General features: G+C 40.2%; 1 protein-coding gene across 1 annotated transcript in view; it reads left to right on the forward strand.

The window, feature by feature from the left end:
* The window catches only part of LOC122706527, a 44,611-nt gene extending 37,660 nt beyond the window's left edge, over positions 1-6,951 (forward strand). Inside the window, 3 exon segments of the mRNA XM_043921765.1 lie at positions 5,319-5,617; positions 5,783-5,892; positions 6,839-6,951. Of these exon segments, the coding sequence (XP_043777700.1) occupies positions 5,319-5,617; positions 5,783-5,892; positions 6,839-6,951 (522 nt within the window).
* Positions 6,952-19,859: the final 12,908 nt, after the last annotated feature.

Genomic DNA, 19,859 nt, shown 5'->3' on the forward strand with positions numbered 1-19,859 from the left:
AGAATACTCCTTCCAATGCAAAAGATGCTGAAGACACAGGTTCAACCTCTGGGTTGGGAATATCCCCTGAAGAAGGAAATGGCAACCCACTCCAGTATCCTTTTCTGGAAAATTCCATGGACAAAGAGGCCTGGTGGGCCATAGTCCATGGGGTCACAAAGAGTCGAACATGACTGAACACATGTAATTTTGACATTCACTTTTAAATACAGCTTTCTTTTTGTTGGTAGTCTTAGAGTCTTCTGCTCATCACTGGGTCTTTCCCCCTTTCCAAAGAAGACCTGTAGGGACATATGTTTTTGTTTTTTACTCAGTTTGGCTAGGGTTAGCTTCTGAGCTTACCAAAACTGTGACTGAGACAAGTGCACAGTGTGGGAAAGAGGCACGGTTGGAAGCGGTGAGTAAAATAATAGGTGGACCACGTGTGAACTAAAGTAACTCTGAAGGCCTGCCACCAGAGGCAGCTGCACATTTGGAGCACCTCAACTCACTTGCTTAATTGCCACTCAGTTGATAGGGTTCTGATATGAGTCTGCAAGGAGTTGATTTATTATGGTCTCTGCGCAGTCACACCTCTCCTCTAATGGTCATCTGTATTTGCAGCTGCTCCACAGTGCTAACATCACAGTCTCAGCTCCACCTCAGATCGTCAGGAATCAGATTCTCATAAGGAACACACAACCCAGATCCCTCCCACGGTTGGTACACAGTAGGGTTCGTGCTCCCATGAGAATCTGGTGCCACCACTGGTCTGATGGGAGGTGGAGTTCAGGCCGCAATGTGAGCCCTGGGGGTGGCTGTAAATACAGATGAAGCTTCGCTCACTCCTGCTGTGTTCCTTGGTTGCTAACAGGCCATGGACCAGTGCTGGTCTGTGGCCCAGGGTCTGGGGACCCTGGCGGCAGTGCAGACATCAGGAAGACCTCTGGAGTGACACTCGAGCATTTCTCAAGCACTGAGAGCTCAAGTACTGACTGCCACAGTGCTGGCACTTTTCACAAGACCCATCCAAGGCTCAGAGATAAACTCAGGAGCACACAAATCAGAAGTAAAGATTTCCTCCACTGTGTGACATTGGAACCATTCTATGAAGACATACACTATCTCACCTCTGTTGAAACATGGCCCTCCCCTTGAATCAGAATTATAGTTCTGGCTGTAAGTCCCACATGGTAAGATATCAATATCATGGTAACCCAAGTCTATGCCCTGACCAGTAACACTAAAGAAGCTGAAGTTGAATGGTTCTGTGAAGACCTACAAGACCTTCTAGAACTAACACCCAAAAGAGATGCCCTCTTCATTAGAGGGGACTGGAATGCAAAAGTAGGAAGTCAAGAAACACCTGGAGTAACAGGCAAGTTTGGCCATGGAGTATGGAATGAAGCAGGGCAAAGGCTAATAGAGTTCTGCCAAGAGAATGCACTGGTCATAGCAAACACCCTCTTCCAACAACACAACAGACAACTCTACACATGGACATCACCAGATGGTCAATACTGAAATTGGATTGATTATATTCTTTGCAGCCAAAGGTGGAGAAACTCTATACAGTCAGCAAAAACAAGACTGGGAGCTGACTGTGGCTCAGATCATGAACTCCTTATTGCCAAATTCAGACTGAAATTGAAGAAAGTAGGGAAAACCACTAGACCATTTAGGTATAACCTAAATCAAATTTCTTATGACTATACAGTGGAAGTGAGAAATAGATTTAAGGGACTAGATCTGATAGACAGAGTGCCTGATGAACTAAGGACGGAGGATCATGACACTGTACAGGAGACAGGAATCAAGACCATCCCCAAGAAAAAGAAATACAAAAAAGCAAAATGGCTGTCTGAAGAGGCCTTGCAAATAGCTGTGAAAAGAAGAGAATCAAAAAGCAAAGGGGAAAGGAAAGATATTCCCATTTGAATGCAGAGTTCCAAAGAATAGCAAGGAGAGATAAGAAAGCCTTCCTCAGTGATCAATGCAAAGAAATAGAGGAAAACAATAGAATGGGAAAGACTAGAGATCTCTTCAAGAAAATCAGAGATACCAAGGGAATATTTTATGCAAAGATGGGCTCAATAAAGGACAGAAATGGTATGGACCTAACAGAAACAGAAGATATTAAGAAGAGGTGGCAAGAATACACAGAAGAACTGTACAAAAAAGATCTTCATGACCCAGATAATAACGATGGTGTAATCACTCACCTAGAGCCAGACATCCTGGAATGTGAAGTCAAGTGGGCCTTAGAAAGCATCACTATGAATAAAGCTAACAGAGATGATGGAATTCCAGCTGACCTATTTCAAATACTTAAAGATGATGCTGTGAAAGTGCTGCACTCAATATGCCAGCAAATTTGGAAAACGCAGCAGTGGCCACAGGACTGGAAAAGGTCAGTTTTCATTCCAATCTCAAAGAAAAGCAATGCCAAAGAATGCTCAAACTACCATACAATTGCACTCATCTTACACACAAGTAAAGTAATGCTTAAAATTCTGAAAGCTAGGCTCCAGCGATATGTGAACTGTGAACTTCCAGATATTCAAGCTGGTTTTAGAAAAGGCAAAGGAACCAGAGATCAAATTGCCAACATTGCCTGGATCATCGAAAAAGCAAGAGAGTTCCAGGAAAACATCTATTTCTGCTTTATTGACTATGCCAAAGCCTTTGACTGTGTGGATCACAATAAACTATGGAAAATTCTTAAAGTCATGGGAATACCAGACCACCTGACCTGCCTCCTGAGAAATCTGAATGCAAGTCAGGAAGTAACAGCTAGAACTGGACATGGAACTACAGAATGGTTCTAAATAGGAAAAGGAGTACATCAAGTACATTGTCACCCAACTTATTTAACTTATATGCAGAGTATATCATGAGAAATGCTGGGCTGGAGAAGCACAAGCTGGAATCAAGATTGCTGGGAGAAATATCAATAACCTCAGATGACAACACCCTTATGGCAGAAAGTGAAGAAGAACTAAATAGCCTCTTGATGAAAGTGAAAGAAGAGAGTGAAAAAGTTGGCTTAAAGCTCAACATTCAGAAAACTAAGATCATGGCATCCAGTCCCATCACTTCATGGCAAATAGATGAGGAAACAGTGGAAACAGTGGCTGACTTTATTTTTCTGGGCTCCAAAATTACCGCAGATGGTGATTGCAGCCATGAAATTAAAAGATGCTTGCTTCTTGGAAGGAAAGTTCTGACCAACCTAGACAGATATTAAAAAGCAGAAACATTACCAACAAAGGTCCATCTAGTCAAGGCTATGGTTTTTCCAGTGGTCATGTATGGATGTGAAAGTTAGACTATAAAGAAAGCTGAGCATGGAAGAATTGATGCTTTTGAACTGTGGTGTTGGAGAAGACTCTTGAGAATCTCTTCGACATCAAGGAGATCCAACCAGTACATCCTAAGGGAGATCAGTCTTGGGTGTTCATTGGAAGGACTGATGTTGAAGCTGAAACTCCAATACTTTGGCCACCTCATGCAAAGAATTGACTCATTGGAAAAGACCCTGATGCTGGGAAAGATTGAGGGCAGGAGGAGAAGGGGACAACAGAGGATGAGATGGTTGGATGGCATCACCGACTCAATGGACATGGGTTTCGGTGGACTCTGGGAGTTGGTGATGGACAGGGAGGCCTGGCACGCTGCGGTTCATAGGGTTACAAAGAGTTGGACACGACTGAGCGACTGACTGAACTGTAAGATCTTGCTTTATCTTTTTTTTTTTTTTTTTTTTTCTTCTCTTTTCCCCCAAGAATGCTTTAGGTCTCAGTCATTGACTTCAATAAAAACATTTTCACACCATGTTTAAGATTTGACTACCTTTTCAGTTATGCCTGGCCTTTTCTCTCATCTGGCTTTTCTCTTCAGAAATCCCATCTGCCATCTAGAGGCAGGGCTTTGAACACCTTCCTGGGAACTATCGATGTCCATCCAAGTTTCAGAAACCTCTGCTTTGAGTTAGTTGTTCTCAATCTTTGGTGCCCATCACAGTCATCTGAAGGGTTTTGTACTTCCCAGATGTTTGGGCTTCACTCCCAGAGAATCTGATTTAGTGATCTGGGGCCCCAATTTCTGTTGTGAACAAGTTGCTGGTCAATGCTAATGCCGTGTGTCTTGGGACTGAATAGATTTGGGATGCTTATTGATGTAGGGCTCTTTGCAATGTGAGAATTACCGCAACAGTCAGATTCATCGGAACATTCAATCTGTGGCTCTGTGAAGAGATCTTTCTCCTGTGCCATTTCAAAGTGAAGGGTCCCGTTTCCAATTCTGATAACTGTATCATGAAAAGTAATGGAAAGTCTTCTGTTGTGAGCACAGAGTGTTCAAACAGAGCTGCTCTTGCAGACATATAAGGGAGAGGGAGTTCACATTGCTCTCTTCAGAATCATTATGAATTGAGAAAAAGCCAGGGGTTGCTTTTGACAATGGCAAATGAATTTATTGATAGATGGGCATAACTATAGATATCTTCATATGATTTAACACAACTGCACTCTGGGTTATCAACCGTACATGAGAAGTACAGAACAGCCATTATGATTCTTTGTATCACTGAATTAGTAGGTTTGGAAATTTCAAAGACGTTTTCCGTATGCATTCCTCAGGTAATCGGAGAGGCCTGTGATAGGCAGGCAAGTCAATTAGTTGTTTTGTCTAACTGATCTTAGCCCCATACACACCAGCACCGACAGGTTTAACTGAAGGTTGCACAGTGCTGGTGGGTGAGTGGGCAAGTTATTGCAGTAGAGGGTGATTTAATCACCAGATTATTCTGATGACTAGATTGGATTCACTTCTCTGGTGAGAGCCCCTATCCAAATTCAATTAATTTAATACTGAAAAGCAAAAACCCAGTCACTCAAGATTTAACCCAATAACCAATCAGGAGTTCCCGCTCCACTGGGGGGAGGTGACTCCATATAAATAGGGTTTTGTTCCTTGACGCTAACACTGCTTGGAAGAACGGGACCCAGCCGATATTCTCTGTGGCTCCAGAGTCCCAGTCAGACCCTGAAATCTATCGGTCTGGCTGGAGTCCCAAGTGAGCGCCATCATGCCTTCCACCTCAGGGTGGAGGTGGTCTGTATGAGTAATGTGAATAGGAGCGTGGGAGCCTGACGCAACCTAAAGAGGAAAGGCTTCAATGTCAGGCCTTCGGGGCAGTATCCCGAGTGAGGCTCCCAAGGCCAGCACCCAACCAACCAGTGGTGTGTTATGTTCAACTTCATATAAGAAGATGCGCAAGGACCTTTCCTGTAAAGACCGAAAATACTACCAAAGGAATGGAGTCTTACAAATCTTAGGGGAAATATAAGAGAATCAAGTCCCATCCAGAAAGACTTCAAGGGTACAGAGATCCCTTGGATGCCATCTTCACCTGTAAGGAGAGAGTCTGTAACAAGGTGGTGGCAGACCTGTGTGCCAGAGAAGAGGAGACCTCCCAGCCGGTGCACGTGATCAGCGTGGACGTGGAGGACACCTTGGAGGCGGCCACCCTTGGAGCTTTGATCCTCTGTGAGCGCTGCCAAGGTCTCCAGCAGGCTGAGGGCATGGAAAGCAGCCTGGCTGAGCTGCGCCAGGCAGCAAAGGAGAAAACAGCAAGGTGCTTTCTGCACATGATCTGCTTCTGCTGAAGATTTTGGCTGGTTTCAGCTCCTTTGTTAGTAAGAACTTGTGCCTGGACTTTTGGGCAAGTCAGCACTTTCTGTGAGAAACATTTTCAAAGCCCTTTCCACTAAAAGCTATCTGTATGATTTTTTTTTTTCAGATATACACCACCCAGGGAAGGAAGTGGAGGAGAAAAAGATTTTATGGGAAATAGAACATGGACTACAAGTAGGCATCAAAATCCTTTCAATGTGAGGGACAGTGGTGTGGGTACTTGGAAGAAACAATCCAATGCTCACACAGTTTGCAAGGAAGTTAAGCTCTAGGACTCCATTTTTCTGATGAACAAACCAGGCTTATAATGAACAAGTGATATATTGAAGGATATCCTTATTAAAAAAAATTATTCCATTCATTTATATTGATAACAACTTCCTTTTGCCCTTTTGGCATAATGTTAAACATGATTTGTGTGTGTGTGTGTGTGTGTGTGGTGAGAGAGTATTATACTGAATGTATGAACTTAGAAATATTTTTAGTTTTAGATTGTATGTCTTTTACTAATGCCAACTTTATTAAAAACTCAGGGTAGATAATGGATGGCATTTATTACTAAAATCTTGGCATGATCTGTTCAAATAAGTAGCTCGCTAAATGAAATAAAACCCGTAATTTGAAGAAAATATGTCTTTTTGTTTGTGGTAGGGGATGCATATACAAACTGAGCCCCTTGGATTCTTATTGTCCAAGCCATGTGAATTCCATGGAGAAAAGCATTCTTTCCTAACGAGAAACTTCTTTATGCTTAAGACATTCATAGTTTTGAATTTTGTGCTCCTCTGAAAGAAGACCTACACTACAGTGAATTGCAACATTCTTGGTTCTACTCAGCAATGGCACCAAGGCCTATGTGACTTACAGAAGAAAATAAAGGAGAGGTAGTTGTCATGGTTGAATTAGGTTAGGTTGCTTGCTATGTCATAATGTAGAGTTTCTTTACAGAGTGTAGGCAGAATGAAGCAAGATTGGACCTGGAGGGCCTAGTTTGTCCTTAGTTCCTGAGGAGAAGAGTGGACCCAGAAGGAGGGTGGCGGCTCTGGACAGGCAGAGTAGACGTGAGATCAGAGAGAGATGTTGGAGCTGAAATGGCAGGACTTGCTGAAGAGAGAGAGGGAGGAATGTAGAAGCACTCTGAAATTTCTGTCATTCTCCACAGGTGACCATGTGAACATTCATGCATGTGGCAGTGCGAGTGGTAAGGAGGCAAAGGTTTCTTTCCTGGTAGATTCAATGCCCTCTGTGATCAGCCTCTCTGCTGATTGTGAGTAGTCAGGATCAGGATTGCTTATAGGAGGGGATAATCTGTTGAGGCTATCATTTCACATAATGAAAAGAAAGTGAAAGTGGTTGTATAGTCCATGGAATTCTCCAGGCCAGAACACTGGAGTGGGTAGACTTTCCCTTCCTCCAGGGGATCTTCCCAACCCAAAGATCGAACCCAGGTCTCTCCCATTGCAGGCAGATCCTTTACGAGCTGAGCCACAGTACAGTTCAGTTCAGTCACTCAGTCGTGTCCAACTCTTTGCAACCTCATGAACCACAGCACTCCAGGCCTCCCTGTCCATCACCAACTCCCAGAGTTTACCCAAACTCTTGTCCATTAAGTCGGTGATGCCATCCAACCATCTCATCCTCTGTTGTCCCCTTCTCCTCCTGCCCTCAATCTTTCCCAGCATCAGGGTCTTCTCAAATGAGTCAACTCTTCACATGAGGTGGCCAAAGTATTGGAGTTTCAGCTTCAGCATCAGTCCTTCCAATGAACACCCAGGACTGATCTTTAGAACAGACTGGTTGGATCTCCTTGCAGTCCAAGGGACTCTCAAGAGTCTTCTCCAACACCACAGTTCAAAAACATCAGTTCTTCGGTGCTCAGCTTTCTTTATAGTCCAACTCTCACATCCACACATGACCACTGGAGAAACCATACACTTGACTAGACGGACCTTTGTTGTCAAAATAATGTTTCTGCTTTTTAATATCTGTCTAGGTTGGTCATAACTTTCCTTCCAAGGAGTAAGAGTCTTTTAATTTTATGACTGCAATCGCCGTCTGCAGTGAATTTGGAGCCTAAAAAAACAAAGTCAGCCACTGTTTCCCCATCTATTTCCCATGAAGTGATGGGACCGGATGCCATCATCTTAGTTTTCTGAATGTTGAGCTTTAAGCCAATGTTTTCACTTTCATCAAGAGGCTATTTAGTTCGTCTTCACTCTCTGCCATAAGGGTGGTGTTATCTGCATATCTGAGGTTATTGATATTTCTCTCGGCAATCTTGATTCCAGCTTGTGCTTCTTCCAGCCCAGCATTTTTCATGACGTACTCTTTATATAAGTTAAATAAGCAGAGTGACAACATACAGCCTTGACACACTCCTTTTCCTATTTGGAACCAGTCTGTTGTTCCATGCCCAGTTCTAACTACTGCTTTCTGACATGCATACAGGTTTCTCAAGAGGCAGATCAGATGGTCTGGTATTCCCATCTCTTTGAGAATTCTCCGCAGTTTATTGTGATCCACACAGTCAAAGGCTTTGGCATAGTCAATAAAGCAGAAATAGATGTTTTTCTGAAACTCTCTTGCTTTGCCAGCAGATGTTGGCAGTTTGATCTCCAGTTCCTCTGCCTTTTCTAAAACCAGCTTGAACATCTGGAAGTTCACGGTTCATGTATTGCTGAAGCCTGGCTTGGAGAATGTTTGAGCACACAAGGGAAGGCCAAGAGTACTGGAGCAGGTAGCCCATCCCTTCTCCAGTGGATCTTCCAGACCCAGGAATCCAACTGGGTTCTTCTGCATTGCAGGCGGATTCTTTACTAATTAGCTATCAGGGAAGTCTATTTCATGTAATGGGAACACCAAATTGAAGTAGGATTTTTAGGTAGTATTGGGTGTTCTTCGTAGGCAAAAACATTTGGTCTAGTTGATATTATTTTGATCAGAAAATCCATTATGAGGAAAATTTAACATGTTCGTAATTGTGTTCCTGTCTGGGAAAGTCAAGGTAAATATGACAGAGGAGTAAAATGTTGCAGATGCTTAAATGGAGTGATTACAGTGATGAATTATAAAGTATAAAGCATGTATAAAATAGATAACTAATAAGGACCTACTCTATAGCCAAAGCAACACTTCTCAACTCTGTAATGACTTATATGGAAAAAGAATCTAAAAAAGAGTGGGCATGTGTATATGTTTAACTGAGTCACTTTACAGTAGAAACCAGTACAACATTGTAAATCATCTACAGCCCAATAAAAATTTAAGAATGTAATACATCTATTTAAAAAGCAAAATATAAAATGTAAGTGAACAAACTAAAAGGAATAGGACTGGATTAAATAGATTGCAAAGTATCATCTAAAAGTCCTTATACATCATAAAAATATAAAAAAGATTGGAAAGTTAGAACTTTAATGCTGGTGAATTTACTGGTTAAGTTTTAATCTAGTGGTTTAATCTAATTTTAATTAGATTCTAATCTCAATGGAACTATAGCAGCTAGTGTCTCTGGTGGAGTTAGAAATATTTTTAATATCAAAACTCTAAACATTGAAGACATTGAGTGAGTTATCTTTTGGTTATTGGAGTTGGTGAGAATGAGAGCAGGAGGTTAGTAAAAGGTCACCTGAAAAGTTGTCTGGGCTCATGTTGCAATATGCATGCCTACAGTACCTGGGGTTTCCTTCTGTAGAGAGTCAGAGACAGACTAGAGGAGATGATCTGAATGCAGAGATCATTTACCTGGAGCTATGGATGTTACTTAGTGTTTGGCTATGGCTGCAAACTTCTGGTGGCATTCACAAGTGTTTTAGAGTCTTACTCTCCAGTGAGTAGGCTCCCAGGATGCCGAGTCCTGACCTTCATTATTGGACATTCCTTTTAGCAGTGTCTTAGAAGGCTCCTCATTGTAACAAGGTCTTTCCAGGTTCAGATCTGCCCAAACCAAGCCAGAATTTGGGCCAGAAACCTGCTAAATTCTCTGCAGATATCCTGGTGCCCTATTTAAAAAAAAAAATCATGAAATGGGGAGGATGGGGCTAGATCGGACATTAGTTAAATATGGTGGGAAAACAGTTTGCAGGTGATATAAACACCCCTGGTGTTGGTAATTTTGCTAAAAGGAGAGGAAATTAAGTTTGTAAGTTGTAGTAGTAACTAACAATATCTGTCTACATAAATATGAGGGATGGGAATTGGAGTTTTAGATGTGCTATTGGAAACACAGTGGTTTCTTGAGTAGAAAAACATGATTCCATTTAAGACACAGAGCAAATGGAATATTCAGAAGGTTGTGGAAAGGGCAGCATTTGGAGACAAATTTCTCAAAGAATAAATAAACATGTAACTAGACAGGTCAGGCGTGACAACAGCAGCTTTGGCACTGGGACTGGCACAGGGGTGGCATTTTTAAATGGTAACTGAGGTCTCTGTGCTTTGTGTGTTTGCACACGTCTACATGTGTGTTGTCGCCATGTGGTATTGCCAAGTTAATCTATAAATTAACCTATTAATCTCTATCTACTTGATTTAAAGGAAATTAAACACTTGTAAAGTCGCTCAGTCGTGTCCTACTCTTTGCGATCCCATGGATTGTAGCCCACCAGGTTCCTCCGTCCTTGGGATTCTCCAGGCAAGAATACTGGAGTGGGTTGCCATTTCCTTCTCCAATACTCAGAAATAAAATTATCCAGCCAGAATGAATTTCAGGTTAATGTCATTTGAAAACTATTCAGTACTAAGCTGATATCTGGTATTGAAAGTGGCTTAAGCTTGTTAGTTTGATTAAAATAGATCTTTAGAATCATCAGTTTAAGAATAATACATCTGTTGTCAGTCAGTTCAGTCACTCAGTTGTGTCTGACTCTTTGTTACCCCATGGACTGCAGCATGCCAGGCTTCCCTGTCCATCACCGACTCCTGAAGCTTGCTCAAACTCATGTCCATTGAGTCGGTGATGCCACCCAACAATCTCATCTTCCGTTGTCCCCTTCTTCTCCTGTCTTCAATCTTTCTCAGCATCAGGGTCTTTTCCACTGAGTCGGTCTTCCCAAAAAGCAGTCAAAGTATTGGAACTTCAGCTTCAGCATCAGTCCTTCCAATGACTATTCAGGACTGATTTCCAGGACTAGTTGGATTCCATGCAGTCCAAGGGACTCTCAAGAGTTTTCTCCATCACCACAGTTCAAAAGCATCAATTTTTTGGCACTCAGCTTTCTTTATGGTCCAACTCTCACATTCATAAACGACTACTTGGAAAATCATAGTTTTGACTAGATGGACCTTTGTTGGTAAAGTAATGTCTCTTCTTTTTAATATGCTGTCGAGGTTTATCATAGTTTTTCTTCCAAGGAGCAAGCATCTTTTAATTCCATGGCTGCAATCACCCTCTACATTGATTTTGGAGCCCAAGAAAATAAAGTCTCTCATGGTTTCCATTCTTTCCCCATCTATTTGCCATGAAGAAATGGGAGTGGATGCCATGATCTTAGCTTTTTGAATGTTGAGTTTTAAGCCAGCTTTTTCACTCTCCTCTTTCACTTTCATCAAGAGGCTCTTTAGTTGCTCTTTGCTTTTTTCCATAAGGGAGGTGTCATCTGCACATCTGAGGTTATTGATATTTCTCCTGGCAATCTTCATTCCAGCTTGTGCTTCAATCAGTCTGGCATTTCGCATGATGGACTCTACATATAAGTTAAATGAGCATGGTGACAATAAACAGACTTGACGTTTACTCCTTTCCTAATTTGGAACCAGTCTGTTTTCCATGTCCAGTTCTAACTGTTACTTCTTGACCTACATACAGATATCTCAAGAGCCCAGTCAGGTGATCTGGTATTCCCATCTCTTTAAGAATTTTCCACTGTTTGCTGGGAGCCATACAGTCAAAGGCTTTAGCATATTCAATAAAGCAGAAGTAGATGTTTTTCTGGAATTCTCTTGCTTTTTCTATGATCTAATGGATGTTGGCAATTTGATCTCTGGTTCCTCTGCCTTTTCTAAATCCAGATTGAACATCTGAAAGGTTTTGGTTCATGTACTTTTGAAGCCTTGCTTTGAGAATTTTGAGCATTACTTTGCTAGTGTTTGAGATGAAAGCAATTGTGCAAAAGTTTGAACATTCTTTAGTATTGCCTTTCTTTGGGATTGGAATGGAAACCGACCTTTTCCAGTCCTGTGGCTGCTGCTGAGTTTTCCAAGTTTTCTGGCATATTGAGTGCAGCACTTTAAAAGAATCATCTTTTAGGATTTGAAATAACAGCTGATATTCCATCACCTCCACTACCTTTATTCATAGTGATGCTTCCTAAGGCCCACTTGACTTCACATTCTAGGATGTGAAATGATCTAGGTGAGTGATCACACCATATTGGTTATCTGGGATATGAGGATCTTTTTTGTACAGTTCTTCTGTGTATTCTTGCCACCTCTTCTTAGTATCTTCTGCTTCTGTTAGGTCCATACCATTTCTGTCCTTTATTGAGCCCATCTTTGCATGAAATGTTCCCTTGGTATCTCTAATTTTCTTGACGAGATCTCTAGTCTTTCCCATCTTTTGTTTCCCTCTACCTTTTCTCATTGATCACTGAGGAAGGCTTTCTTATCTCTCCTTGCTATTCTTTGGAACTCTGCATTCAGATGGGTATATCTTTGCTTTTCTTCTTTGCCTTTTGCTTCTCTTCTTTTCTCAGCTATTTGTTAGGCCTTCTCAGACAACCGTTTTCCCTTTTTTCATTTCTTTTTCTTGGGGATGGTTTTGATCACTGCCTCCTGTACAATGCTACAAACCTCCGTCCATAGTTCTTCAGGCACTCTATCTAACAGAGCTGATCCCTTGAAACTATTTGTTAGTTCCATTGTTTAATCATAAGATATTTGATTTAAGTCATACCTGAATGGTCTAGTGGTTTTCCCTACTTTCTTCAATTTAGGTCTGGAATTTGCCATAAGTTGTTCATAATCTGAGCCATAGTCAGCTCCTGGTCTTGTTTTTGCTGAATGTAGAGCTTTTCCATCCTTGGCTGCAAAGAATATAATCAATCTGATTTCAGTATTGACCATCTGGTGATGTCCTAGTGTAGCATCTTCTCTTGTGTTGTTGGAAGAGGGTGTTTGCTATGACCAGTGTGTTCTCTTAGCAAAATTCTGTTAGCCTTTACCCTGCTTTATTTTGTACTCTAAGACCACTCTTGCCTCTTTATTCCAGGTATCTCTTGATTTCCTACTTTTGCATTCTAGATCCCTATGATGAAAAGGTTGTCTTGTTTGTTGTTAGTTCTAGAAGGTCTTATATCTAGTTTTACCAGAGGTCAAATAAGACCTTTTTCTAGCTATTATAAATTTTTCCACAAGAAAAGTAACCCTGCATGGAAAAAAAAAAAAAAAACTCTTATGGAAAGTAAGACGTAAATTTTCAGTAAAAGAAGGTGGGAAGAATGAGGAAAAGTACTGAGAAAAGAGTTGCATGATCAGGATTTTCTGAGATCAGATTAAGTTTAGTTAGATAAATGGATTTTGTTCAGAGTGCACTGGAACAAGAGATTGTATTTGGCTTCTTCAATATTTTCTTGAAATGCTGCTTTTAATAACAGATAGTATGAGCTTCTTTGCTTTCAAATGATCTGCACTTGCTTTTGAGATCTTTTGTAACTTTGGTTAAGTAATGAGCATTATCTCATAATGACTTGTGATCTTATCTGGGCAAGTTTAAAACTTTTTGATAAACTTCCCAAATACCAATTTTAATTGAAGCTCCTTTGATTTCCAGCTAACCTTAGGATGTTTCAGGGTGTCTCTGATATATTCCAAAGAGAAATTGTTTAAGTAGGATTATTTGGCCTGTTAAGTTAAATGTAATCAATCCTAATTCTGGTTATTGTAACTAAGTTTCTCACCAACAATGTAATCAGATGTTTAACTATGCTTTTTAAGTTTTGCATCATTTACAGATCTATTTGCACTCTGATGCTGTTGCAAAAAGTGCTTCATCATCAAGTAGATTCATAGAAAGGCTATGGAAGCAGTTACAACTGTTCCATGGCAAGATGATGGTTTTGTGAGGTTTCCAGCCCATACTGACTTACAACAAGTAGCTGCCCTGCCCCTGGGGCACTTAGATCAGATATCCAGAGATTTTTACTCCCTGACAGCCAAGGTTGACATCTCTACTAAGGCTTGAAGCAGTTATAGAAGATGAACCATTGCAACTGTCTGCTTTCCATAAGCATGTGGAAGTAAAATCTCTGAAGGGAGAATGAAACAGGAGGGAAGGGAGCAGAGCAAAAATCTCAAAAAAAAAAAAAAAAAAATGACATAACCCAGACATAGCCAGAGGACACAGCATAAATTTATCTGAACCAAATAGGTCCAAGATGGCTGATGCATCCACTTCCACTAGACCTTGGTCCTCAGTATACACTCATTGTGAAAATATCAGCAAGCTAAATGACATACCCACCAGCCTATGACAGTTCTGAGGTCAACCATCAAAGACCAAAATGTGGATAGTGGCCTAATTCCTGGAAATCCCCATTCCTTCCCCAAAATAGTGGAAATAATCTTCCCGTTTATTAGCCTATGAAATCACCAAGCCCATAAAAATATGCCACACCATATTTTTCAGCCACGCTCTCCTTCTGACATGGCACATACTCTGTCTGTGGGATGCGTCTCTCTCTAAATAAATCCACTTCTTATTTAACACTTTGTCTCTCACTGAATTCTCTCTGTGATGAGACATCAAGAACATGAGCTTCATTAAGTCCTAAAGAGATGGGAATGCCAGACCACCTTACATGCCTCCTGAGAAACTTTTATTCAGGTCAAGAACCAACAATTAGAACCATAAATAGACAATGGACTGTTTCAAAATTGGGATAGGAGCACATCGAGGCTGGATATTGTCACCCTGCTTATTTAACTTATATGCAGAGTCCATCAGGCACAATCCCAGACTGGATGAAGCACAAGCTGGAATTAAGATTGCCAGGAGAAATATCAATAACCTCAAGTACACAAATGACACCACCCTTATGGCAGAAAGTAAAGAGGATACTAAAGAGCTTCTTGTTCAAGGTAAAAGAAGACAATGAACAAGCTGACTTAAAATTCAACATTCAAAAAACTAAGATCATGTCACCTGCTCCCATCACTTCATGGCAAATAGATGGAGAAAGAACGGAAACAGTGATAGACTTTATTTTCTTGGTCTCCAAAATCACTGCAGCCATGAAATTAAAAGTTGCTTGCTCCTTGGAAGAAAAGCTATGACCAACCTAGACAGCCTATTAAAAAGCAGAGCCATTACTTTGCCATATATAGGTCCTGCCATATAAAGGTCCATATATCAAAGCTATGGTTTTCCCAGTAGTCATGTATTGATGTGCTAGTTGGACCATAAATAAGGTTAAGAATTGATGTTTTTAAACTGTGGTGTTGGAGAAGACTCTTGAGAGTCCCTTGGACAGCTAGGAAATCAACCCAGTCAATCATGAAAAAATCAGTTATAAATATTCATTGGAAGGACTGATGCTGAAGCTGAGGCTCCAATACTTTGCCCACCTGATGCTAAGAGCCAACTCATTAGAAAAAACCTTGATGCTGGGAAAGATTGAGGGCAAGAAGAGAAGGGGACAGCAGAGGATGAGATGATTGGATGACATCACTGACTCAATGGACATTTGTTTGAGCAAATTCCAGGAGGTCGTGAAGGAATGGGAAGCCTGGCGTGCTGCAGTCCATGGGGTCACAAAGAGTTAGACATGACTGAGTGACTGAAAAATGATGATGAAGTCTTAAAATCAGATGTGTGGTCTCAACTAGAAGTCCAGGGGTTCAAGTCCCATTCTGAGCTGCACAGTTTCAAAACCATGTGTTTCATGATATTCTTCTCCACATTTTTTAGTTTCCCTTGGATTAATGAAGTGTTTTCATTTTACTTTTTTCTTATACAGTAATTTGTTGTGTATGTATTTTTTATTACATTTGAGATTAAACATGTATCTTTGATTTATTACATTCCAATACAAATCATTACTTTACAAATTTCCCAGTAATAGAGGAACAGTAGGACTCTTTTACTGTATTTATCACATACCAGCTATTAATATTGCCATGCATTTTAAATTTTTCTATATTTTTACCCAGAAGGTATTACAATTGTTGATTCAATCAAATTTTATTTTTAAAATAGTCTTGTTGTGGTGTAATTGATATACAAGGAATTGCATATATGGAATGTGTACAATTTAATAAGCTTGAAGATATGTAAATATGCATGAATTCTTCACCACAATCAAAGTAATAGACACATACAACACCTCCCAAAGTTTTTGGTGTCCTTTGTTTTTCAAAATTTATTTGAGTATTCCTTATATTTCCCCAAATGTTCAATATTTTTTTGCACTTCACACCATCCTTTAATTCAACGTTTTCCTTAGTGATGCATTTCTACCTAAAATTTTTCATTATTGCATCTTTTGGTATAAGTTTATTGGTCACCAATTCTCTATTTTTTGTCAGAAAACATCTTAATTCTACTTTCATATCTGTGCAATATTTTGGGGGGTATAGAATTTAAGACAGATAGTTATTTTTCTCAGAACTTTGAAGCTATCATTATATTCTTATGACTTCTAATAACTTCTGTTGAGCAGTCAGCTGGGGTCTTTTTGCTACTTTGAAATTAAAAGACTTGCTTTCTCTGAAATTTTTTAATCTTTTCATTGAAATGTAACATCCATAAAGAAAAGTGCATACAACTGGTTGCTTTTAAAATTTTCTCTTTGGCTTTTAGCATTTTTACCTTTGATGTGCACAAGTAGTGGTTGTTGTTTAATTCTGACTGGGACTTGCAAAGCTTCTCAAACTTATAGGTGATAGTTCTCATCAGCTTGGATGAAGTCTCAGCCTTCATCACTTAAAGTATTTATTTGCCCTATTATCTCTCCTCTTTTCATCTGTGGCTCTAAGTAAAATTGTGTGTGATCTTTATATATTTATTGCCCATATCTCTCTCTTGCTATTTTCTGGTCTTTATATTATTTACTCTGAAATTTTTCTTTGACTTTTCTTCCAATTCATAAATTCCATTACCTACTATTTTTTAACCCATTCAGTCTTAAATGCCATCTTGAGCTAAGAAATGGGAGAGGAGCCTGGGCTGGAAACCTTTGGACTGAGGAGGAGCCACAGACTGGTCAGAGCAGATGTTTGGTAACCAGAGGTGTGTCCTGCCATGGGGATAAGTCATGCAAATAGCAAGCTATCTCTTGATAATAGCTTTTTTTCTGGGCCAGGACCCCTATCTCTGTTATTTAGGGTAGTTAAAGGGAAGTAAAAATGTTTCTTGAATACTCTGGGTTTTGACTGCCTTCAACTCAAGATGGTCTGCATGCCTAAGTGGCATGTTTGGGGGAGATTCATTCTGAACCCCTTTAATACTTATTATTTCTATTAGAAAATGTTTTTTTTAATTGCCCTAGTATCAATCTGAATTATTTTATTTTTACTTCTTATTTATCTCTTATTTATTCTCAATGATGTAAACTCCATAAACTAGGAAACTTATTCACCTTATTCATCATTTTATGCCAAATACCTAGTAGCATCTTGTCTGAAACACAGTAGGTACTCATTAAATTTGGGAGAATAAATTTTAAAAAAAAAAAGAAGAGAAATAGAAAATTTGTACAACATATAAACAAAAACTATTTCACTGAAAATTTCAGTCCTATTTTACAAATTTAAATGATGTGATCACAAATTAGGGGACAACAAAATGGAATTGTATCAGTTAGCAAATTCCCTATTCAGTGCAATTCTTATAAGTATAATTAAAGATCAATGAAGCAAGTGTTTAAAGGCAGCCAACTTAATTGCCACAATTGTATGATTTAGATTAATAATAAATGTGCTAATGATAGTATACTATTAAACATTCAGTGCAGTTATCAAAAGTCAATTAAGAGATAGTTGTAAATCAGTACGCCTCAGTAACGAGCAGAACCCACTCTTTTGGAAACCTTGTTGACAAGGAAAAATAAAATCCCAATTTTCTTGCTTTTAGTACTTAATTTAATCATATATGGAAAGTACAGAAAAATTTAAAATTAAATTTCATTAGGGTGTAAGAAGATTGCTACCACCTTGTGATATAGGCCCTAAAGCAAACATTGTAACTCCAAGAGATTACAGCCTAGACCAGCATTTAAAGAACAGTTCTCAAGAGTGACTACTTCCTCATGATTCCTTCCTCAACAAGACTGCTTTCAAGCAGATTCTTCTGTTTCCTGCCTCTTTGTGCTTTATCCCTCACTCATTTCTGGGTTTCTGGTAGAGGATTTGTACTGTTCATAAACTTAAAACAAAGTTGAGAAATGTTACTCTAACCATGAAATAAACCCAAGTATGCTGCTGTTTGTTTAATTGCTAAGTTGTGTCCCTCTTCTTGTAACCGCATTTGTTATAGCCCATGAGGCTTTTCTGTCCATGGGATTTCTGTCCATGGGATTTCCCAGGCAAGAATACTGGAGGGGATTGCTATTTCCTTCTCCAGGGGATCTTCCCTACCCAGGGATTGAACTCAGGTCTCCTGTTTGGCATGTATCTCTCGTTTGCCAGATGGATTCTTTACCACTGAACCACCTGGGAAGCCTAATACTGACTATAAATTCTACAATTAAAAAGTCTGATTTTTTAGCATTCCAGAAGAGAGTTTTTCTTTAGTTTATCTTTTTCTCACACTTAAAAAACAAAAAAACAAGCAAAAAAAGGCAAACACACACACAGACACACACACACACACACACAAGCCATCATGTCAATCAAGGAATGGGGTGGTTTGAATTTGGAAATTTTAAGACAGTTGAATGTACTAAAAGAGAAGGATCAATCTAGTAGGATAATCTCTGTGGATAAAATTCAGAATACGCACATTTGAATTTCACTGAAAGTCTGGCACCAGACTGAACACTAGGAAAAGACAAGATATTCTCTTTAGTGTTTGAGAGACCTGGACTTGCTTTCCTTAAGATTTAAGTGAAAATCAAAACAGAATAAGCCTCTATAATAGAAACTTATTAGCTTGACACTTATTTGCTAACCAACTTCTCTTATGTCACCAGTATCTCCCTATAGATCGTGTCTCTAAGCAGGGCCATCTTTGGCCTGGGGTCACTTCAGTCTTCTGATTGCAAAACCATCAGTGGCTGAGAAGCCACTATCACTCTCTGATGTCTGGGGAATTCCTGCTTCTGATTTCCTGGCTGATTGCAAAGGGCTCATCAGTTGCAATCCTCTCTCCAGCATCCCTTTTGCCCACACAGGGTATATTAGTCCTGTCTGGGGGCCCATGGGCCTAGCAGGCCACCATGGCCAGACTGGCCCAGAAAAGTTGATTTCCCCTAGGGCTTACCTGGTAGCTCAGGTAGTGAAGAATCTGCCTTCAGTGCAGGAGACCTGGGTTCGATCCGCGGGTTGGGAAGATCCCCTGAAAAGTGAAAAGGCTACCCACTTCAGTACTCTTGCCTGGAGAATTCCATGGACAGTGGAGCCTGGTGGGCTACAGTCCATGGAGTCGCAGAGTCAGACTCAACTGAGCAGCTAACACTTTCCCTAGATGGACTCTGAGGAGACAAAACCACTGCCCTCATTTGGGCTGTTTGCATTTTTCTCTCAATGGGATCAGTTTTTCTGGCCGTATCCCTGTTATTGAAAACTGACTAAGCTAATTGGAACAAGTTATTCCTCAGAGTCGGAGGACAAGCAGCCGTTTTCTGAATTTGGGGCCTCATGTCTTGGGCAGATTGGGCTACCGAATGCATAGCCAAAAGGGCCTGTGCCTCGAGGGAGGAGGAGTCCACATTAGTCACGTGGGGGAGAGTCAGCAAACATGCCGTCTGTGTCCTTTGTAGAGTTACCCCTCTGACCTACGCCTGCCTTCAATTCCTTTTGGGCTCCATTGCCTAGATAAAAGTCCATGAAAATTTGAACATAGGTTACTTCACTCCATTTTAAATTTCTTAACTCATATTGTGGCCAAACATGATTACATAACTTAATACTTTTTTTTTTTTTTTTTTAAATTCCTGTTGTCTGAATCTTTCCCAATCCCAAAGTACACAGCCCAGAGGGTGGGAATTGATGCAGCCTAACCCATTTTAGGGGAGAAGACAATGGCACCC

This window comes from Cervus elaphus, chromosome 2 (genome assembly GCF_910594005.1).
Source record: "Cervus elaphus chromosome 2, mCerEla1.1, whole genome shotgun sequence".
In the NCBI taxonomy this organism is placed as follows: Eukaryota; Metazoa; Chordata; class Mammalia; order Artiodactyla; family Cervidae; genus Cervus; species Cervus elaphus.